At 32.9% G+C, this 22,172-nt stretch overlaps 3 protein-coding genes across 3 annotated transcripts in view; all 3 read right to left on the reverse strand.

Annotated features, from left to right (window-relative positions):
• The window catches only part of LOC100651590 (cadherin-87A), a 513,470-nt gene extending 500,815 nt beyond the window's left edge, over positions 1-12,655 (reverse strand). Inside the window, exons 1-2 of the mRNA XM_012319874.3 lie at positions 12,499-12,655; positions 11,955-12,090 (exon numbers count right to left, since the gene is read on the reverse strand). Of these exons, the coding sequence (XP_012175264.1) occupies positions 11,955-11,995 (41 nt within the window). The 5' untranslated portion in view covers positions 11,996-12,090; positions 12,499-12,655. The remainder of the gene's footprint in view (positions 1-11,954; positions 12,091-12,498) is intronic.
• A 677-nt stretch (positions 12,656-13,332) lies between these two features.
• Positions 13,333-19,174, reverse strand: LOC100651471 (histone H2A.V). Its single transcript, XM_020868198.2, has 6 exons — positions 18,211-19,174; positions 17,463-17,592; positions 17,240-17,317; positions 15,802-15,915; positions 15,072-15,201; positions 13,333-14,713 (listed from the first exon to the last, which is right to left on the reverse strand). Exons 2-6 carry the CDS (start codon positions 17,463-17,465, stop codon positions 14,652-14,654), a joined length of 387 nt encoding a protein of 128 aa, XP_020723857.1. The 5' UTR covers positions 17,466-17,592; positions 18,211-19,174; the 3' UTR covers positions 13,333-14,651.
• On the reverse strand, positions 19,170-22,103 carry LOC100651232 (SPARC). Its single transcript, XM_003403212.4, has 4 exons — positions 21,954-22,103; positions 21,191-21,412; positions 20,033-20,383; positions 19,170-19,229 (listed from the first exon to the last, which is right to left on the reverse strand). Exons 1-4 carry the CDS (start codon positions 22,101-22,103, stop codon positions 19,170-19,172), a joined length of 783 nt encoding a protein of 260 aa, XP_003403260.2.
• Positions 22,104-22,172: the final 69 nt, after the last annotated feature.

Genomic DNA, 22,172 nt, shown 5'->3' on the forward strand with positions numbered 1-22,172 from the left:
TTTATCTGTACCTGCTACTCGCATAATATTTACAAATAGTTATATATATAGTACGAAGAGCATCGCGTGGCTTTCGCTACTCTAAGCCACAAGCGTTTCAAAGGTCACGGGAACGTTGCTATTTACAATAGTAGCGTTGTTTGTACGATGAGAGCGAAATTATATCAAGTCGAAAGAGTGTTTTCGTTTCAATCTTCTGACTGCACTGGTGCAACAATGTGCCATCGGCGAATTAACGTGAGATTCGGCTCTGGTTTTGCGTTTGTTAGAAAATCGTTTGATCTCTTCTAGGATTGAATGGTTTGCAAGTATCGTCGCTTCTAACATACCAGGTTGCGTTTATGATCGCACGAAGGATTTTAGCTAGTTGACTTTCAATTTTTTAAACCTGTGACTTGCTGCCATTCACCAAAGCTGGATTCCACGTGTCCAGATCAACTCTATTACACATTTGTATATCAGACTTACGTTATTCTTGTCGACTTTGAATTTTCTGAAGATAAATCGTTTCTTAACTAATTTCACATGTTTTAATTTTTATTTACTGTGCTGTTTCCAAATAAGTTTAACGTGTGTTGTATCGTTTCGAAGTGAACGCAAGTTTAACTTCAACTACATAGTACGTGAAATTTACAGTATAAGTGTAACTTTCGAAAATACTGATATCTAAACATTACTATGTTGTACAAGGATCGCTTTGGATACGTTTTATTTAAACACAAGTGGATAAACTATACCAAAAATTGTTACGAAAACGACTGTTCAAATTTGATATCGAAAATTAGGAAATGGTAAATTTATATAAAACGTAAAGTAGAAAGAATGTTGCTATGTATATGATTATAGGAACGAAATTGAAATACGAACAAGACAAAGATTGTACATGGAATTCTGTATTTTTGAATTTAAATAGCTTAACGAACAAGAAATGATATCATAGAACATAACAGTATTGCTATGCTGTACAGAATGTTATTATTGTATCGTATAGTACTACTTATATGCATGCGTGGAAAATAAGATAATAATAATATAATGCAATGATAGAGCAATCTTTGATTTTGTTGCTTTAAGTTGAATTACTTGGCAATCCTTTTAATTCTCATATTTAGACGAGACAAAATCTTGGATTTTTACGCAAATTCGTACTTTTATAAATAGAATCTCTGGTAAAAATGTCATTTTCATTGATTATTATAATAAGTATCACACTTTGGACATTTTGTGTCATTCCACATACGCGCGATATATGCGGTTTTTAAATTTCCTATAAACGCATAAACGTCCGTAGTCTACTCACGCTTAAAAGGAAAAAGAATGCAATAAAAGTGGAGATACAGAGAAGCATTGACATAGCGTTACAAGAATTTAGACTGAGACACGAACAGAATGTAATTTCGTCTTCCTCAATTATAAGACGAATAAAAATAAACAGGTCAATTATAAATAAATTACAAGAAACGAAAAATGTATGACTCGTTAGCAAAAAACTACGGAACTGGCAAATAATTAAAAGACAATAAATTACATTCATCTTGTTCTTGTATCATTACGTTTTCTAGAATGATCATGAAAAAAGACAAGCTGTTCCGTTATCCGAAAATATTCCGTTATCCGGATGCTGGGGCCCCTACTGTATTTTAATTTCAACTATTATAAATTCATCCATTCGAAACATACTCGTTCGTAATTAACTCTGGCACATTGTTAGTCGCGGCAAAAGAATTGAAAATCTGGCCTCTCTTCTACGGAATTAGAAGCACGTTGTCTTCAATTTTGAAGGAAATCGGTAGACCTTCGACTATCATACGACTAGCGTCACGATTATTTGTCGCAGTTCCATAGTCACCGCAGCAAATATCAAAGACGGTAGATGACCGTGATTTTTCATTGTTGCTACTAATAACGCAACGACGAAGACAAATTGCAAAGGTGGCGTGAAAAGCTACACTCGATACGTTATGGAATTCGTAATGAAGCGTAGACGTCGGTGTTTTAGCGAACAGTATGATAGATACGATACGAAACCAGCGAAACAGATGTACGAGTATCCGGAAAGTGATTTATCACTCGGCCGGATAGGAAGAACTTTGGCACGAGGCGATGTTACGCCGTTCGGGGAATTTTTCTCAGCTGCGCATGAACATTTCGTGTACTGTACGTATACGGTGGATCTTCCCGACAGAATGATCAGTTGAAATTGCGAATGAAGATGTACTTCGGAAAAGTCATTGCCGAAAATGTTCCCTACGATTCTTATTATATTATATGTTAACGTTTATTACAGCTATCATATCTATTCGGATATTTTAAGATAGTAAATACCTTGAAAATACTATGAGGAAAATGGAAAAATAATTTTTCGGCGCGTAGTAAACTGGGCGATACGAGGAAAATGTATGCCAAATTCCAACATTTATGTTTTATAATTTTGTCATATTAATCGACTAGATTTTCAGTATATATATGCAGTATACTTTTTTATTGATCTTTTTCAGAATTTTCTTTCCATGAATTTTGTTTAGACCAGCTACTGCTTATATGGGACTAGAGCTTTTTAGGATGCGAATGGAAAGTCTTGAAATAGTAATTCTTCTAGATCAGTTCCACTTATTGTTTATTGCTTATTATACGAGTCTTGTGATCATCTTTGACTATGTAACCACTGTGGGTTACTAAGAAGTTATTGAACTTGGTAGTTTAAAAAGTTAATAAACGAGAAGAGGAATTGAAATAACAGAAATTACATCTGACTTGAAGATCACATTTGCATTGAAAAAGGGTCTAGTCTTATGTTAATTCGGTTCGACTTATTGCTTATTGCTTATTATGCGAGTCTTGTGATCATCTTTGACTATGTAACCATTGTGGGTTACTAAGAAGTTATTGAACTTGGCAGTTTAAAAAGTTAATAAATGAGAAGAAAAATTGAAGTAAACAAAAATTACATCTGACTTGAAGATCACATTTGCATTGAAAAAGGGTCTAATCTTATGTTAATTCGGTTCGACTTATTGTTTATTGCTTATTATGCGAGTCTTGTGATCATCTTTGACAATATAACCACTGTGGGTTACTAAGAAGTTATTGAACTTGGCAGTTTAAAAAGTTAATAAATGAGAAGAGAAATTGAAGTAAACAAAAATTACATCTGACTTGAAGACTACATTTGCATTCAAAAAAGGTCTACTCCTATGTATTGGGTTTGTAATTAAGTGATTGCGGAATTTGTCATTAGGTGGTATTGATAAACCCCGCAATCACTTAGTTGCCAATAATTAGTATAGTTGATCCGAAAAAAAATTCGTTGTTATACGAGAATCTCCACTTAATGAAACAAAATTCCAATAACTCATAATTTATAAATTGTAAAATTCATTAACCTATTACTAACTAAAGCACATAATATGCTTAGATTTTTAAATGAACAGAGATGATCGTAGCCTCTCAGCAAATAGATCGCGTCTATGATACACTGTTAGCAAAGAAGAAGACCTAACTCTTACGGCTATGACAGTTGCCGGACAACTTTCAGAAACTATCGCAAGTAAGTATGTAGTTAGTGCGTGAAAGTTTTATAAAAATTGGATCATTGTAATCGTAAAAGCGCAATCTCTCAGTGAAAAATACGATAAAAATTGAATGGAACTTTAAACTTAGTTAGCGAAATATTTTTACGTTTTCAAAAAAAAAATTAAAAACGAAAAACATTGATTAAACGAACAATGTACGTGTACGTTAAACAATAGTCGTAACAAGCCGCAAAGACTCACGTTAGCAAAGTGTTGTAAAAAGTACACGTAATTTTCGTAATCTAAATAAAGATTAGACAAAAGCCAGGAAACGATATCTACCAAAACCATTCATTTCCGCAGCCATCCTTATCGAGAACAGTCTTTACTTGCGTATTATAAATACTCTCCACATACGGCAGAACGCCAAGTCTTACTAGTCAGAAGATTTCATTTATCAAAACCAAAACAACAAAAAATAATGCGAAGATGAATGAATTTTACATAAGCGAAAGATACTTGGAAAGAAAGGCTAGTTGTCACTTGAAAATTACGCAATTATTAGAAAACTGTGGTTGATGATGAAGAATCCCTGACACAAATGACGTGTCAGATGATGAAACTTGCAGGAGGAAACAATAAATAATTGTAGGAGATAAGGGATTACAATAATAATCATTACGATCATACTTTTTCTATCTATGAATTTTACCATCCAAGAACTTTTTTAAAATTCTGCATAAATTCGATTTCCCAAAAGTAACGTTGCACAGTTTTGATAACTATAAATTAGGACAATTCCTTGACTAGCATACAATAAAAATCGTATTCAATTTTCTTGATAATAAACGAAAATAAAGAAGTAACGCGACTAGAGTTCTTCAAAAGCGAATTAAGAGGGAAAAATAAAATCCATATTAATGTAGAAGATTTTGTTATGAACTTGCAATTCTTTGTATCATGTACAGTGTTCACGAGAACCCTATTTGAACCCTATAAAAACTTTTCCAAATATATATATCTTTTATACAAAAAATGTATTTTCGTACCACATACAACTTTCGCGATCATATTGGTAAGATTTCAAACAGATCCAAAAATATACATTGAAGTTACAAAATATAATTTAAATTTTATTTATTGTATTGTATCTTTTGTATTTAACATCCGTTTCGCGAATACATACTAATTTGGTACTATAAATACGTGTTTGTAATAAACGTCTTGCAATCTTTATACACATTATCAGATCGGTTCCAAATTCTACGAATATAATCACGATAATTACGTTTGATCATAATATTATGCTAATAAAATTTCAAAAAGTCTAGCATGATATACATAGTATATTTACAATTATAATTTATTCAAATACCAATGGACAACGCCTTTTTCAATAATTCCCAAATTACATAAAAATATTCTAACGAATAATATTCGTCCTCGCTTGAATCTGCTTCATTCGTATAGCAAATTAAGAAATTACTTTTTCTCGACACGGCTCATTTTTGAAATCACGTCAGAATAAAAGCGTTAGACAGTGGCTTAATTACAGCAAAGTCGCCACTAGACATAGAGAACAATAGGAATGTTTACACTAGCTGACAGACTACATTCCCTGTTGACGTTTTAATTAAAACTTTTCACCCTTTACGCAACAGCCAATTTAATTATTCGCCGATTACTTTTTCCAGACGAGGCAAACGTTCGGAAGTTATCATTTCGACGTTCTCAATCTCGCGGCCAGAGACAAGTTGGTAGTTCGCAGAGGAAACTGAAACGACTTTCCCCCCGTAAAAATTTATGCACCTGTAAGAAATTAATTCCAAGCTGAAAGTTGGATGAGCTGCGTGATCTCTGCTACAAAGACAAGTTCGCCTGCAGGACATCTGATGTTAAATTATCAGAGGAAAGTTTGGTGGGGATCTGATAGAAAATCCTACGGTTTCATGATAGAAGACGAGCTTATGGAGTCTTCTGTGCGGCCATATGGTCGATGACCCAGAGGATGTGCTAACGGATCGCGCTGTGCCGCTGATTCAAGAAACCACGAACCAGACCTACTCGTAAATGTCTCTCGAAAAACATAAAATGTGTTTGCCTAACCAATATAAACACACGTATTACGAGTTCAATTTTTCAGTAAAAGTGACCGGTGAATGACGAATACGTGTTTGAGTCATATACAGTAGCTGACAAAAATTTAAAACGACTATCTCTCTCTGATAGATTATCGCATCACATTATAAATACTAAATAACCAAATCGTCCTTGCTCTATCTACGAACGGCCAGGAGACTGAAAACACGAGCAATACTTGAGAGGATGAGTATAAAACGATTCGATGCTGTATTTTCTACGAATATTAATTGAAAACTATATAACGCGACGTACTAAATTTGTAATAACAATTAGTAAATTTAAATGAAAATCCAGGGTATAACAGCAATATACGCTCTGAAGATGGAAAAATTGCTATATGACTAGCAAGAGATGAAAGATATTTACCGAAATATAGCAAATGTTATTGGAACACCTGAAACAGTATTTATAAATTTAAAAAAAATGAATGAAGAAAGAAGAAGGATGAACCAGCGCATCTACTGCTTATCCGAAAAGGATCATTTTCGAATTGCTATTGACTCTTAAAACGAAATCTGCATTACGAATGATCTGAACATTTGCGTAAGAATCGTTCAGAAATATTTTCGTGATTTTAGAGTCGAAGGAGCTTCCGAAGAATCCAATACTCGGTCGTAAAAATCGGAAGCCAGAAATTGCTTCTGCTTCCGGAAAGCACACAAACACAGGACAATACAAGTACGGACAGTACATTTTAATGAAGTGTTACTTTCTGATGATTTAAAATTTAATAGGCTGTAATAGAGTGGATTTCCATAGCGTATGATCGTAGACTGTTGGTTATTTATTATCTACAATATAGCGCGATAATTTATCAGAAAGGTAGTCTTGAATTTTGTCCATTACTGTACATACAATGGCTCGCAAGAATACTCCAACACTTGCGAAAAGAACATAATTTTAACGATATAATACGTATATTGTACGGAAAATTTTGACAAATTACAGTGAGACTCGACTATCATGAGAAGGTACAAAGTACTTGGTGCAAAGAAATAGAAATGTGTTAGAAATCAAACTGATCAACTCTACTTTTCATATAGATATAGACATTTGAGTCCAATTTGTCCCATTCAACTCTATGGAAAAGTGGTTTCATAAATGGGACTTCAAAATTAATGAAAACAAATCCACACATGTAACCTTCACGCTGCGAAAACAAACTTGCCCTCAGGTGACCATTAACAATATAACAATTCCTAACAAGGACTCAGTCAGATACCTGGGCATGACTCTGGACAGGAGATTAACGTGGAAACAACACATCACAGACAAATCGAAGCAACTCAAGGATAAACTTAAAAAATTTTACTGGCACACTGGCCGACGCTCCAACCTAAGCACGCAGAACAAAATTACACTCTATAAGACCATAATAAAACCTGTCTCGACCTACGGAATCCAACTATGGGGAACAGCAAGTAATTCCAACATTGAAATACTTCAACGCTTCTAATCGAAAACGCTAAGATCCCTAATAAATGCATCCTGTATGTTACCAACGAAGCAATACACCGCGACCTCAAGATACCCATAGTCAAAGAAGAAATAACAAAATATAGCAATAGATATAGCAAAAGAGTCAACAAACATCGAAACCCCCTAATTACTAAATTACTTAATACGTCGGACCAGATCCGCAGGCTAAAAAAACACTATCCGTTAGACCTAAGCACAAGATTCAACTAGATATTTATAATAAGTAATATGTACTTATAATAATTATTTATAAATTATATTTATCTATAATAAGTTAATAAGTATTAACTTATACAAGTTAAACTTAACTTATAAGTTAATAAGTATTAACTTATTATAAATAATGAGCCATCTCACTGCGCCATGCCAGAGAAAATTACTCAAAATTCTCAATGCGAGAATTGATTGTAAAATACTAGTAAATAAAAAAAAAAGAAATTTGTCCCATAGAAAAGTCATCACAGAATTGCCAAACATACGATAAAATTGAGCAAACTTACATTTGCCTCGAAATATTAATTAAAAGCATAAATTCTTAATGATGATATTTCAATATTCTCAAGTCTAAAATTTCATAAAATATTCCACCATTTAATTGCATTTTTGTTTCAATCACTCATTAACCAGTAAAGAAATTTTCCAAACGCGTGTCACATGACAATATTTAACTCGCAAATATACAAATATTTAACGAACAATTCCATTCTCCCTCATTGTATTCGAGTCAAATGAACCTTAACGTAGATATTATACATACAAGCTATTGTGTCAAGTACTTACAATATCTTAGTTACCCAAACGATGCAACATTTCCTTTGATTGGCCTAACAAACACATTAAACTGATAAATATCTGAACATCGACAAACATTGTATAACTAACTATGGACAGAGTGCGTCAAATTTTAAACGTTTTTTTAATTATTCCTCAACAATTAACTAATGATTTAATTGTCATAGTGTAACGAATATTTTGCCCATCAATCATTCCGTTTCTATTAAGCTTATCACTTGCTACAAAGTAAATTTTGAAAACGGCGTTTATAATATCGTCATTTTCCTGCAGTTTTCAATTTATGAAGCCGATCAATGCGACTTCTGCATGGCACGTATATTCCAGTCTGTGCGTAACACTACAATATTTATATGATGATTATAGATTGTATTATAATTTATAATCGTATTATATAAATTTATTTTAATCACGCAAAACATTCGCGCAATCCTATTAACTTGCGTAGAAAAATTAACACTACAGCAGAGATCTAAAATCACTGTATCTTCCACGTACACTGTGACCTAGTGCGATATTTCTACTTGACTGTGATCTTCATATTAGATTAAAAACCAAGCACACTATTAGCCAAGAACCTAAATGCAGAGAAGATTTATAAATCACAGATTAAAACGAATTAAATCGACAATATAAAAAATATAATATTAAGAAAATAAAGAGACGAGATCACTTGACTCGTCAAAAGCCAACGTTGCGTTAATGCAATATTTTTTCTTCCTTTTAAATCAATTCACCTTATTGAATCCTATAGAACCCATATCGTGATTATAAAAGAAAGTTCTAAGAATTCGCTACTTCTCCCATCTAGATCTTGCAACTGTATGAATTATCAATGTATCTATTATACTAATATAATATAATAATCTGCAATGTATCTATTGTAAATTTTCGGTGGCCTGACGAAACAACGATTCAATTCGCGGTTGTTTAATAAAATTACATTTACGCAACTTTTACGTGATCCTTAATGGATTAATCACGTGCGGTGCAAGATTACAGGCGAAACGACGAAGAAGCAGCAAGAGACGCCGCCTCGTCTAAACTCTTAAACTCTCAATATCGCAAAGCGAGGTAAATCAAAGGATACGAACACGACACTCGAATCAATCAACCGATGTGATACCGACATGAAAGAATAAGTTGTAGAAAGACACGCAAACAAGATTACGCGTTTCCAGCTCATGTTAAGTAACGAAGAAGTATTTCCTGTATTTATACATGAAATTCCCAAGCTACGTCGGAGAGGCTCTCGTTCTAAGAACAATTCCGTGTTCATTCCTGCATGAACGTAGCGTGCAGAGATCCCTACCACGCAGGATAAACTTTCACCGCAACATTTGCCGTCGCCTCGATGACGTTGCCGATCAACCGACCTTGCGTTCCAAGTACCGGTATTTAGATTACAGAAAGCATTTTTGCTAAGACTCGTAGGATAGGCCACGCAAAGACACTGGACTGCGTTTAAAATATTTTCGCAGGAATGACACTGATAACAGGTTACGGCGAGAAAGTTAGAAATAAAAGGAGTCCTGCTCGATATAAAATTGGAAAAACCATCTCTGTAGAAAAATCTGTCTGTCTATAATATTAATGATTAGTAGTGATATTGATATTTACTGATGTAACGTGTAATTATCGTTGATAATTATTAATAATACTGATGATATTAACATAAAATAATTATTAATAATATTAATTCTGTTTATAACAAATCTATAATTTACCACTTGTCAACTGTTAACTGTTAGTTAATGTATAAAACATTGCGCAAGAAAGCCATGGGTATACAGGATTAATGTTTTAATCTTTTACAGTAACGAATAGCTTACTTCTGTAAATTTATTTGTTACGCGAAAATGATATGAACAATTGTAAATCCTATAAGGAATTCTAAAAAGTAATGTTCGTAACATCAGTACTCAACTACGAATATTTAGGCAAATTCATATTTTTATTAATAAGTAAATAACGATTTCATTCTTCAGATATTGCAGCTTACACATTTGGATTATATTTATTTACTTATTTATATGTACGTATATGTGACAAAATTAGATACAAACATTTTACGCATTGCTTTTTTCTCAATGACTCGATAAATATGTAGTAGGAATACATTAAGTTTGAGATAAAAGCATTTCAAGAAATTTGTGGAATTTCTTTTCTTTTTCCTCTATTCAATGTATTACAAGAAACGAGGTTTCTCGAAAGAAAATCAAGGATAATGAAATTGGCGAGCATTTTGGAACAAGGTTTCTTAGAATAACGTGTAATATGTAGAGTCCAAAATGTGGCCCTTTCTTTACCTTATTATTTTCATAATCCTAATCTGTGGACTACAATCTTTGGATTGTGATACTCATTAATTTTCCATAATTTCGTTGAAATATGGTTAAGCAAAATTTTATAGTTGCATGTAATACAACGTAGCTTATCTGTATATTTTGTACAAATTAATTGTTTCAGTAACCATTTCTGAAAGTTTATTCATTGTTTATCTATAATTTCATATTGCTTCACTACGCATGAAATTTTAAATAAAACATGTCAATTATTTCATGGTTAAAAAATCATAAAAACCTATGCCAGAACTGATTATTCATTCACATTCCCATGATACATCTGACACTTTATTTTATTTTATTAGGAAATAAATAATCAATTATGGAATCATTGTTAAAGATTATTAACTATGACTCAACGTGACGTTTATAAGAAACATGCACAAACTCATGAAAATCCCATATACATTCTAAACGACTTCTGGCAGTGTTCTAAGAATAAGCAATATAAAACTCTCTGGATAACGTGTTATTACGTTAACGTGCCGAATATTCAAAGTAGTTTTGTAATGAAAATCAACGAACTTTGCATGAAAACAATGAAATCCAGTCCAAACAATGAAAGTGACAAAGTGTGAAGCAAATAACATATATACATAAGTAAACGAAATTATAATATTAAAAGACGTAATATCTTATTTTTATTTAAAACGACAATCTTATAATATACTGACCGAAAAGTGATTTGATAAACATGTTTTTACTAAGAATAGACCTATTTACATATTTGGAAGACTCCACAATTATTTTCAATAAACTATTAAAAACATACTAACAATTTTAAGAAAAAGCTATTAAATACATATAACAAAGAATAATATCTAAAACTAAATAATGAAAATATAAAACTAGAGCCTACATAATTATTCTAAAATGTGGAATCCATTACTATAAATAAATATGCGTTGCATTATTTTGTTTCCTCATAATATCCAAAATGCCTTAAAATGAGATTTAGTGACTAACCAAATATGGAAATGTATATAAATGTGTATTAAACAATCCATATTATTACTTATCAATGTTATAAATTCAGAAAATTAATAGCCCAAATTTTTCTTAAAATAAAATATCCCCTGATAGTAATATCATATAAACATGTAATATGAATGGTAATGGAATGGTAAATACAAGAGACAAACCTTGAAATACGAACCAGTTAATCATATCGTAGTTGTACAAATTTTCACTAAAGTACAAAACATCACAAAGTATATTTTCCTTAAAGTAACTCTAAAACATAAAGTAACAGAATAAACTGATAAATTGTAGCAACGCTCGATGCACATAACATTCCGAGATGAAACAACCGTAAAAACGTCGAAACCAAGCGTCAATACTGTTCATTGACCTTCGTTGAAGCAACTAGTGTTCAAATACATACACATACCGTACGTATGATTAATTTTCCGAGATCAATGGTAACAGTGAATGATGTAGTACAACAAATCAGTGAAATGATATGAAAAGCGCAAGTATATCTTCACTGAATCGTCGAATCTCAAGTTTCTATAGATATTTCCAGAGAACGTGACGTTAGTAAATTCAAAGTGAGCCACGGTGCAACAAGATGTTCCTTTCACCGTAACATAGTAAAGGTGAATAATATAACTTGGCTAACAGGTTGATCAAGTAAAAGCAATGTCACGCAAATATATTACGGAAACAGGGAGAAAAGACTTACCGGCCACGAAGGAAGGTTCGTTCCGTGTCTCTACTCGTCATCTTCAAAGAATCTTGGATCCAGGTGTATTACGGTGGAGGAAAATTACGCCAAGGATGTCATACCGTTGACTCTTGCCACGAAACCAAGAAGACCGCTTCGAAACAGAATACGATACTCTTTATAATTACGAATCGCCGGTTTTTCGAACCAATTGTTTCCCCTACCCGCACCCTTCGCGCGCGTAAAAATTCGATTGCAAAGAGTAAACACCGGCAACAGCGCAACGTGAGCGAAACGGAAACAGGTCCTCTCTTCACGAGCGAAATTCCGGTACCCGTAAACCAGGATATACCAAAGTATACGAAATCTTGATCGTACAACTATACACCGCTTGACATTACCCACGCGTTCTGTCACCGGTGTGTGCACTATCTCGCGGCCCTCTCACGACGGATCCGAGGACGATCCGTCGAGAGATCCTGTCCCCTACGCAAAGTCGATAAACGAGCTTGTTCGTTCCTGTTATGGAATGGAATTTATGTATCAAGCAACTGATGCTCACGTTTACAATGATATCCACGACACAAGCCGCCCAACCGACCGAACTCGTGAAAGGCGACTGAGCTTCTGACCGGCTTAGTGGGGAGCTCTTCCTTGCTGCTATCTCACTCCCACACAAATGCAAGGAGCTACACCGTACCCCACTAGAAGCGGACTCGACGAAAAGCCGCAAGGTTTTGAACGAGCCATGGGATTGGTTGTTGGAGGGGGAAATCGAGTAGTGATAGGAGACCGCTCCCAGTATGATGGCAGCACTGGACGTGGATATGCTCACTACGTGAAATTTTAAAAAATTTTAACATACCTATAATGATCGAAAGAAATGATCCTCTATTTTCTTTCTCATTTTCTAAATAATACAATTTATATCATAGAGATATTGCAAAATAGTATATATTACATCTTTTTACAAATAAATGTACTTATTTTTATACGCTAACAAAGATTATAACGAAACAAAGATTCGATTTATTAATTTTTAAATAGAATTACTAAGTATTCTTTCCTGCATTATATAATTTAAAAATTCTTTGCATTTATGTATATGCTCATCATATATCTTTACATCAAACCTAAGGTGGTTTTCCAATTTTACTAGACAACATGTTACATTCTAGCACAGAAAGTGTATTTGGAAACTGTTTACACATAATATATGAAAACATTACACAGTTTGTGTACAATAATGCATTTACAAAAATCATTCGTTGTATTACAGCCTTTTAATTATATATTACCTCTTAGTCCATTTTAATTTAAAGACTTAAAGAAGGCATAAAATACAAATTAGTATATCTTTTCTTGACTCAACAATTTTTAATAATTGAACTATAGATAATAGTAAAATTGCTCTTTATTATGAAAATGAACATTTTACATGTGGCTGGTATTTAATACAGCGAAAATTACACTAAATGACACAAGTAACAGTAGTTTTATGAATAAAATGGAAAGTGATGTGAACAGAACCAAAATAGAAATCGATAGTTGTTAGAACTAAAAACGTACACTATTTTATTTCAAATTGTTTCGATATTTCTACTATGGATTTTACATTAATTGAACACTACTGGAATAAAGATTATATATTACATCAAAGGCTTTGCAATGCCGAAATACTTTTTCTTTGACCTTCACACGAGTAAAAGCCTTATAGATTTCAAAGATTCCAGTCTCATAATCATGGACATAAATTACAGCACGTTACAAATTACAACTTATTGCGTTTCATAAAATTAACAGAATAGAAACAAAGTCAGCAGAATGATTTCTCATGTAATCTTATATACTAATGTTACAGAGACTGAAAACTTCAAAAATTTAAGCAAAGATATTCGGCAACACAAATTTTAGAATATAAAGTGTCCAAAATTAAAAATTTAATCTAGAGGTATTTATGCACACTGTTTACTGCTATGAGATAGTTAAGAGTATTTAATAACAAGAATGAGTACGTAACTACTTTTACTTGTAACTATAATCGTAAGGTATTAAACAGTTAAATATAAATGGATTAAAAATTTCAAAAATTGAAAGTGAAAAAATTTATGAAATACCTATTAATACTCGCTCATATTATACATTTTTATCGAATTACTGTTATGCTATTTAATAGCTAATTTTAAGAAAACAACATTAGTTGCACGTAATAGTTTAAAAAAGAGACAAAGTTAAACACCATGCACAAAATAAGAAATCAAAAGAACAATCTTCTTTTAAAATTACAAACTTTACGACACATCCAAGTCCTTAAATACTCCAACTTTCAAAACGTTTAGTTTACAATCCGCATACAGTATCAAAGACTTCTGCAGTTTTGAGCAAACCATGCTACAACGCATCGCTTGTCAAGTAATTGCAGTGTAACGTACACTAAAATTTTCAGACTATATTATGAACTTTTCCGACTCTAAATGCCAATTATGTGGTGAAAATTTGTCTTTTTTTTAACTCTTGTTACCTATATTAAATTATATCAATATTTGTTTTATTTATAGATCTATATATATTTATATATATATATATATATATATATAAATCACGCCAGTCTCTCGCCATCAATTTCGTAACATAGGTACACTTTATCAACAATCACTCTGCTCGCATCTGTTTTGTCTACATAGCTTCTCACATGTTCTTAACTGAATCACTAAATTATGCTGGCTTTTGCGAACCCTTCTTTCCAATCAATGATTTGTGGATATGTGGTATAACACCTGTAACAGGAGAAAATTACATAAAAAATCATTGTTTAATCTTAATTACATTGATATAACATTCTATTACTTTTGGAGAATATAAGTAAGATATTTGCAATAAACATATAAGATAAATAATTCTTATGTTTTGACTAAACCTTTAAACTACCATTTTTAATAATCATAATATAACTTTTAAAGCTTAGGATATTAGAATCTGAATAGCAGAATTAATTACTTTGAATCAAGATTTTTAATTCAGGAGCAAGGTAATGCTTTAATTTATTATAACAAGATTACATAATATGATAATATATGATCACATGACCCTTTAATTACGACTATTAAAGTAATGGAACTATATTAGAAAACATACCTCCTCCAGCGATAGTTGCTTTAATGAGACTATCTAATTCTTCATCACCACGAATAGCAAGTTGAAGATGTCTTGGTGTAATACGTTTGACCTTCAAATCTTTTGATGCATTTCCTGCCAATTCGAGAACCTAAAACAAACAAAACATCGTTTCATAACACATCTAACATCGTGTACTATTTATGAAACTTTAGCACGTAACACTACAAAACACAATACCTTACATACAGAATACAAAAAATAATATAAAAATATGTAACAATATGTGAATAAATATGTACATATCAGGATTAGACATCATGTTTTAATAGAAACATAGAAATGCTTCAAAATCACAAAAGTAATTATAAACTAAAGCATTAGTAATGCAAGAATTGTTTGTCCATAAACATATCTTTTTAGAATGTAACTATATGATAATATTTCCCTAACGAAGATGGAAATTTTTACTTTCGTAAAAAATGAAAAATATGAATTTAAAAGTGAAATTCTATATAACACGATAAGCAGAAGAAAGAATTGTTCCTTATTTGCCTACGGTTGACGAAAAGGCGGGAAAAATCGGCCATGATGCTTGGCGTTAGTGACGCCATCAGTCGCTAGTGATGCCAACGCATATAGTCCTGGTTATAACGGCTGATCTTCCTATTGTGCGTATTTGCCTTTCTTTCTCTGTCTTTCTCTCTTTGTTTTGCGAATGCTTTCTTCTTTCACATATATTCTCACTCACCTCAGCAGTGAGGTATTCCAAGATAGCTGCACTGTATACCGCTGCTGTAGCACCGACTCGACCATGACTTGTGGTTCTGTTTTTCAAATGCCTGTGAATTCTACCAACCGGAAACTGAAAAAAATCAAACGTACTATGTCTAATATAGGTAAAAATGATATTACATCGGAAGGTAATTTTGCATTCGTGGCAAGGTAAATATTTTTGGGTTAGGACGCATCATATATAATGTCTGTTCAAATAACATGAGGTCACTCGGCGTCAGCAGCTTTTCGTATAACAAATATCGAACGACGACGAATGACACAATTTTTCGTAATATTATACGTTCCCAGTACTTTCCCCGCAACAATTCTTTATATAGCCACGCTGTATCCGATTCTTCTAAACGAAAAACCAATTTTGTCTACACATAGAACAGCACACATAACTCAGTCCTCTTTTAACACAACGAATATCGAGCGGTGTACGATGATTCGGCTTTCCCGAGTTCTCCAGTTTAGTATGTGATTTCGTCATTCACTAACGAATGCCCTGTATTTTATTTATTTACGCGTTCAAAATAATAAATTTTCTACAGTTGGAAATTATAATTATCCAAAGACAATGGTTGATAAACTTCATAAAGAAAATATGTTATGTTACTTTACAAGATATTAAGTTTAATGTTTACATACTTAATGTTATTATTTACATGTTTGTATACATAACTATATACGTTTCTACATATCACAAACTAGAGTTCTTTAAATTAATTTAAAAAATTGTTAAATTTTTGTAGTTAAATAAATAAGAATATACGGTTTCAACATAAAAAATATCAATGTCGCTATTGACTGAATTTCAATAATGGACGAGCCTATTGGATACAAAAATAATAATACAAGACTAAATTAGAACTGCTGTCAATTTAAATTATTTTGACAGGATTCGTATAATATGACTAAACGCAAACAATTACCAACACAACGATTCTTATTAAATAATTTTTTGAAAATTATAAAAAAAAATAATTCGATGAGAATTATATTAGTAGCTGAATAGGAAGATATGAGAGGAGGGGGCGTAGAGTACACAGACTCAACGACTCGTTTGAAAACTTCCGAACTTAGACGTAATCACCATAACTTTAATTCAAAAAATAATAGACTTCCTCCAAGTTTTCTTCAGTTATTAAACACAATACGTATAAATCGAAGTTAAATCAAGCACTTTCATATATTTTATTCACAGCAAGATCGCAAATACTTGAAAAAAATGAATTGTTCATTATGTATCTAAAAACGCTTCGGTTTTTCGCGCCAACCACAATGATTTAACCTTTTTACCCTTAAAATCTATTTAAAATAATCACGTAGACGTTCATTATCGAAAAATAATGTTGACAAACTTCTATTCTATGCATTTGAACTGGTCGAGTAGTAGGCAATAAACTCACCTGCAAGCCGGCCCTCGCCGAACGAGAGACCGCCTTCGCCTTCGCTTTACCCGAGTCCTTGCCCGCCTTTCCGCCAGCCTGTTCAGAAACGAAAATCACGGTTAATTTGCGAGATACGGCCACGAAATTTCGCCAGAAGACAGCATGAACATTGTAGAATACGGTTGTGCTATTAGAATGCACGGATGGCTAAAGGATCCGCTGAAAACTTGCGGATACTCACCATTATCGGACAAGAGCCTTTGTGGTTCACTACACGACAGACTTGCCAGAAGCACAGACGACGCCGTCTAAGCGCGGTCCCGCCAAATACGCTTGGCGCTGTCGGCACGTCCCGCGATCGTCCCACGTGACTAAAACACACCAATTACAATCACTCAATATAATGCCCGTTCGCCATCTGTTGGTCTTGACTCGTTACAACAATTTAATCGAAAGAGTAACGTTCCTATCTTGTATCACTTAAACATTGCATCGTGTACACTGGGTAATTTTCCATACTGTCTAAGGTACACTGCGTTATTATTCCCGTTGGTCACTTACCGTTTATTCCCAACTTATCAAACACTATCTAAAGTCTCTTTGAATTTTAGGCGTAACCACCGTGTAATTCTCATTTCATATTTTTCTATGTATCTCTTTGTTTGAATTTATAAACACACAGATGGTTTGATATTCAAATTCTTTTCATATAACAGTACTTTTTATGCCGATAAACAGGAAACGTAATTGCATAATAAATGTAAAGTTAATAAAAATTGGGAGAACAAAGAATTTATCATTCTGTATAAAAATTTCTTTACATCTATTGTACCATCACACACAGTAGATTACATATTATATCTTTATAGTATTAATACGATTTATATGCCGTACGCATATCGTTTCTAACGTTTAAGATATGTTTCTTAAAAAAAATAAATGATGTTATAAATAGTAACATCTGGCATAAAAAAGTGATTATACTTCACCTAAAAAGTATAAAATGCTAACAACGCGGCACCGATGAATTTCAAAGTAACTGATGAACTTTAGTCTTAAGTTATAGTCTCAAGAATTCAGTCTCAGAATTCTCACACTTTGTGTCACAGGTATAACATAATAAAACAACACTGTACAAAAAAAGTGAAATCTGAAATGGAAACTTTAATAAACGTATATAATATATATTTATATTTTTATAATTAAATTATCAAACATAGGAGCGTGTTATCATTGAACACAACTGAATAGAATAAAACATGACGAAGAAATATCTACACAAACACATAATATAAAATAGTATTAATATTTTGTTGTTCGCGTTATTCAGTAAAGGCACAAATTAAATTATTCCTGTAAAAATAATCAACATGTATTTTCTTCGATTTTAACAGCTGACACCGTGAAGCATAGTATGTAGTGGATTAGTATTGCGCAGACGAAAAACTGTATCACTCTTTATTGATAGAAAGGCAGTCACATAATAAATTTATACAAAAGGTATGTATGTATATATGTGTATATATAGAAAATACGTACGTTGTTGCTACGAGGATAATATCAAGATTATACTACAGGGAGAGGAAACGAGCAGGTGTATCGCGTTTCTATTTGAACCATCATATGACAATAAACAGTTCTCAGGTTTTTAAAGAATTATTGTGGAAATAACGCGAGTAGTCCCTAACGTACACATCTCTATATTATTAGAGAGCACTGTCTAAAACTGCGGTTGGCACGACCATCACGGATGGGTTGCAATATCGACGAGTTTCTGCGCAGACATGCGCACTGTTGCGTGCGCTTTACTTGCAACTTTTCCCGCCATTTTTCTCATTCCTCGCCCTTTCATTAGTACTATACGTCGTGTGTTTACCCTCCTTTTTGTTCCTTCCGTTCATTTATTCCGTCGTAACCACTACCGCTTATCATTCGAACTTGTCTGTAGTTAGTATTGCTCGGACTTCTTTGTTTCGGCCAGTTCGTCGCACTTATCCTCCAAATCCTCCTGCAATTCGAATCAATATCATTTTAACTTACTATTACAGATCGAAATATTTTAGCAGATACATAAAACAAGCAGCATTTCACAGACTTCTAAGTAATATATAATACTGAATAATATCATTAGTTGTTTCATCCTAATTATATGAATAGTTAAATTCCTATTTCAATGTTCGCTATTGTTTATTTGTTTCAAAATATTATAGTGGATAACGGTATATGTAAAAGAGTAAAAAATTATTTTAAACGAATAAACAGCGATAGTTTAGAGAAAGCTTGTATCACAATATAAAATCCTTATTGACAATTATTCAAAAGTGTATAAAATATATAAAATAAAAATTTCTTTAAAATTAATTTAGAAGGTTAAGTTTGCTATATGAGAACTATTTAAAAATCTTGCTATTGTACATAACATATGTACATTACACTTCATCTGTATAATATATTGTTTACCAGTATCTATGAAATTTTTAAAATTTATTAACTCTCTAGCAATTATAGAATTTATCAGTTTAATATCATAATACTCGAATTCTTTAAACAAATAAGGAATATCAATTCCTCTATTATAAAGTATATAATTATTATAATTAAAATTAACGTTTTCCATGTAATATCATTAGAAGTTTTAATAATTAAAATTTAATAAATTGTAATAATTGCATTCCAAAATTTATTCATATGTATGGGAGTATATTCATTTCAAATTACTAACTAACTAATATTATAAATTACTTTATAATTAATACTAATTACTAATGAATAACTTAAAATTATTCATTTATAAATATCAGGGATCGTTACCTCGTTAAGCTCTAAACATTTGCCCCACTCGATAAGGGTAATTTTATGGTCATTGTCTCTGTCGCAGGAGTCGAGGAACGGTGCAATACAATGCTCGAGAGCCATCAAAGGTGCTTTAATGGGGAAAAGTTCGTGTCTGGAAACAGCTCTGTCATGAGGGTGACCGTCTAAGTCGCACCATTTCCAGATAGCGGCGTTAGTCCAACGCAATGTATGATTTGTTTCAGCTTCCCGTTGCATTTTCAGATAATGCGATGGTAATTCTTGACGATCAGCAAGATCTCTCATGATATTAAACAGCCAGTCTCGCATTCGCCTTGGGAAGTCAGCCATGTCTTCCTTTTTGCACTCCTGCAACGTGGAAAACGGTCGAAGTTAGAACGAAACTATAAGAATACAATTAATTCACTCGTCTTCGAACTATTTCTTAAAATTCTTACTAATTCCATGTTGCAATGTTTAATTACAAAACTAAAATATACATATATAGTCATCCATAAATATATTTATATTATAATTAAAATTTTCTTTTATAAATATATTTATTACAATTTAAATTAAAACATTACAAACATAATCATCGAAAATTTCATGTTTCTTATAAATAACCGTACAAACTATTGCAACTTTAGTTTTGTATTTCATAAATAAAATATTTTAATCGTAATTTGTCCGATGTTTATTCAGTTACGCTACGTATCTTTACGTGAAAATTTAGTTAAAATTTCCGGAAATCGTTAAGTTTATATATCTATGTATTAATCTTGGTTTAATAACAAAGTCATGAACACATTCCCGTTTAATTATACGATGAAGTAATCTAACGAAATGGCGTTTAATGAACGCAAGGACAGACATAAAATTACAATGAAATCATTTCTACGGGACAAGAAGAACAACAATACACGATAGATAAGATACACTTCTGGTTATGAATAGCATTCCGTTATATCAGCCAGTGATAACTGTTGCAGATACTTTACCAATACCAATGAACGCTTGTTAAGATTTGTGAGAAAGATATTCGACTTTTTCGATTTAAGCGCAGCGTGTACCACAAACGATACGAATTTGTTTTTCGTATCGTGTGCTTTGTATTATATTATTTATAGAAATTTACCGTATCCGAACCGGTCGGTGACGATGGTAAGTACTTACAGGCATCTCTCGGCATTCACCGAAGTATACGACGTGAACGTGTTGATACTTTTCGGCGTTTCTGCATCTGGCGTCGCCGGAGTCGCAGAAACAACGCGCCTGGTAAACCTCGCAATCGCTTCCGAAAGTTTCATTGTGATTAGTGCAAACTTTTCGCCTAGGATCGACCTCTTCGTCGCATACCTCAACGCAAACACACTCGGCGGTGTCTTCGTCGATGGCCTGAAATGATCATAATCGTTACAACCAACGAATTTCTTTGTTGGATGGAACGTTCGAACGTAAATGGAACGTTCCAAATGAACGCAGTACGAACTCTTATCAACCTTTATTCAAAAATTTCTAATCAACACCATCTTTTATAGTTTGCGTACTTAATTCCACGAGTTGGATAAGAGATTCTCAAAGGCCGATAGCGAAATGAATTCACGAGAGATACATTTTTAGGCAGAATATTACATGGAAGTATCTAGGGCGAATCCTCCAATATTTCAAATAATTCTTATATCTTTGAAGAAGATGTATTCTTACAAAGCGAAAGGACTTAGTGAACCTACTGTCTGGCGGAGCACTTTTCGTACTTCTGCGTTTTTAGACGCTTGCGATTGTAAACGATCGTAACAAATACATGTCATAAAATTGAATAATTGAAAGCCGAACATACTCGATTTACGGTGATTTGGCTAATGGCAAAAATACAGAAGAATCGTTGAAGAATTGTACGCATCGTGGTAATAACATGCGATTTCGGTCTCTGACAAACCTTGCAAACTCGTCCTGCGCCACAGTGTTTATCCATGCACGGATCCATACGGAGCAAGCTCTGACGCTTCGATCCAACCTCGTTTCTGCCATCTTCGACGGTGACCTCAGCATCCTCCGCTGCCTCGGCTATTTCATCAGCCTCAAGCATGTTCATGACCTCATCTTGAACGGTGGCTTCCGTCGTGGTTGTGCGACGGCGATGTTTTTTTCGTCGCTA

Source organism: Bombus terrestris, chromosome 10 (assembly GCF_910591885.1).
Source record: "Bombus terrestris chromosome 10, iyBomTerr1.2, whole genome shotgun sequence".
NCBI classification, from domain to species: domain Eukaryota; kingdom Metazoa; phylum Arthropoda; class Insecta; order Hymenoptera; family Apidae; genus Bombus; species Bombus terrestris.

Bases quoted from the DNA above. Each gene is read 5' to 3' on its own strand.
- LOC100651471 (XM_020868198.2), bottom strand. The intron at 15,202-15,801 runs GTGAGTGAGAAT...TGTTTGTTTTAG, and splicing joins TGGAATACCTCACTGCTGAG to GTTCTCGAATTGGCAGGAAA. The intron at 14,714-15,071 runs GTATGTTTTCTA...CTCCTGTTACAG, and splicing joins AGCAACTATCGCTGGAGGAG to GTGTTATACCACATATCCAC.
- LOC100651232 (XM_003403212.4), bottom strand. From the start codon at position 22,103: ATGCTTGAGGCTGATGAAATAGCCGAGGCAGCGGAGGATGCTGAGGTC. The intron at 21,413-21,953 runs GTTTGTCAGAGA...TGATCATTTCAG, and splicing joins GCGCAGGACGAGTTTGCAAG to GCCATCGACGAAGACACCGC. The intron at 20,384-21,190 runs GTAAGTACTTAC...TCCACGTTGCAG, and splicing joins GTGAATGCCGAGAGATGCCT to GAGTGCAAAAAGGAAGACAT.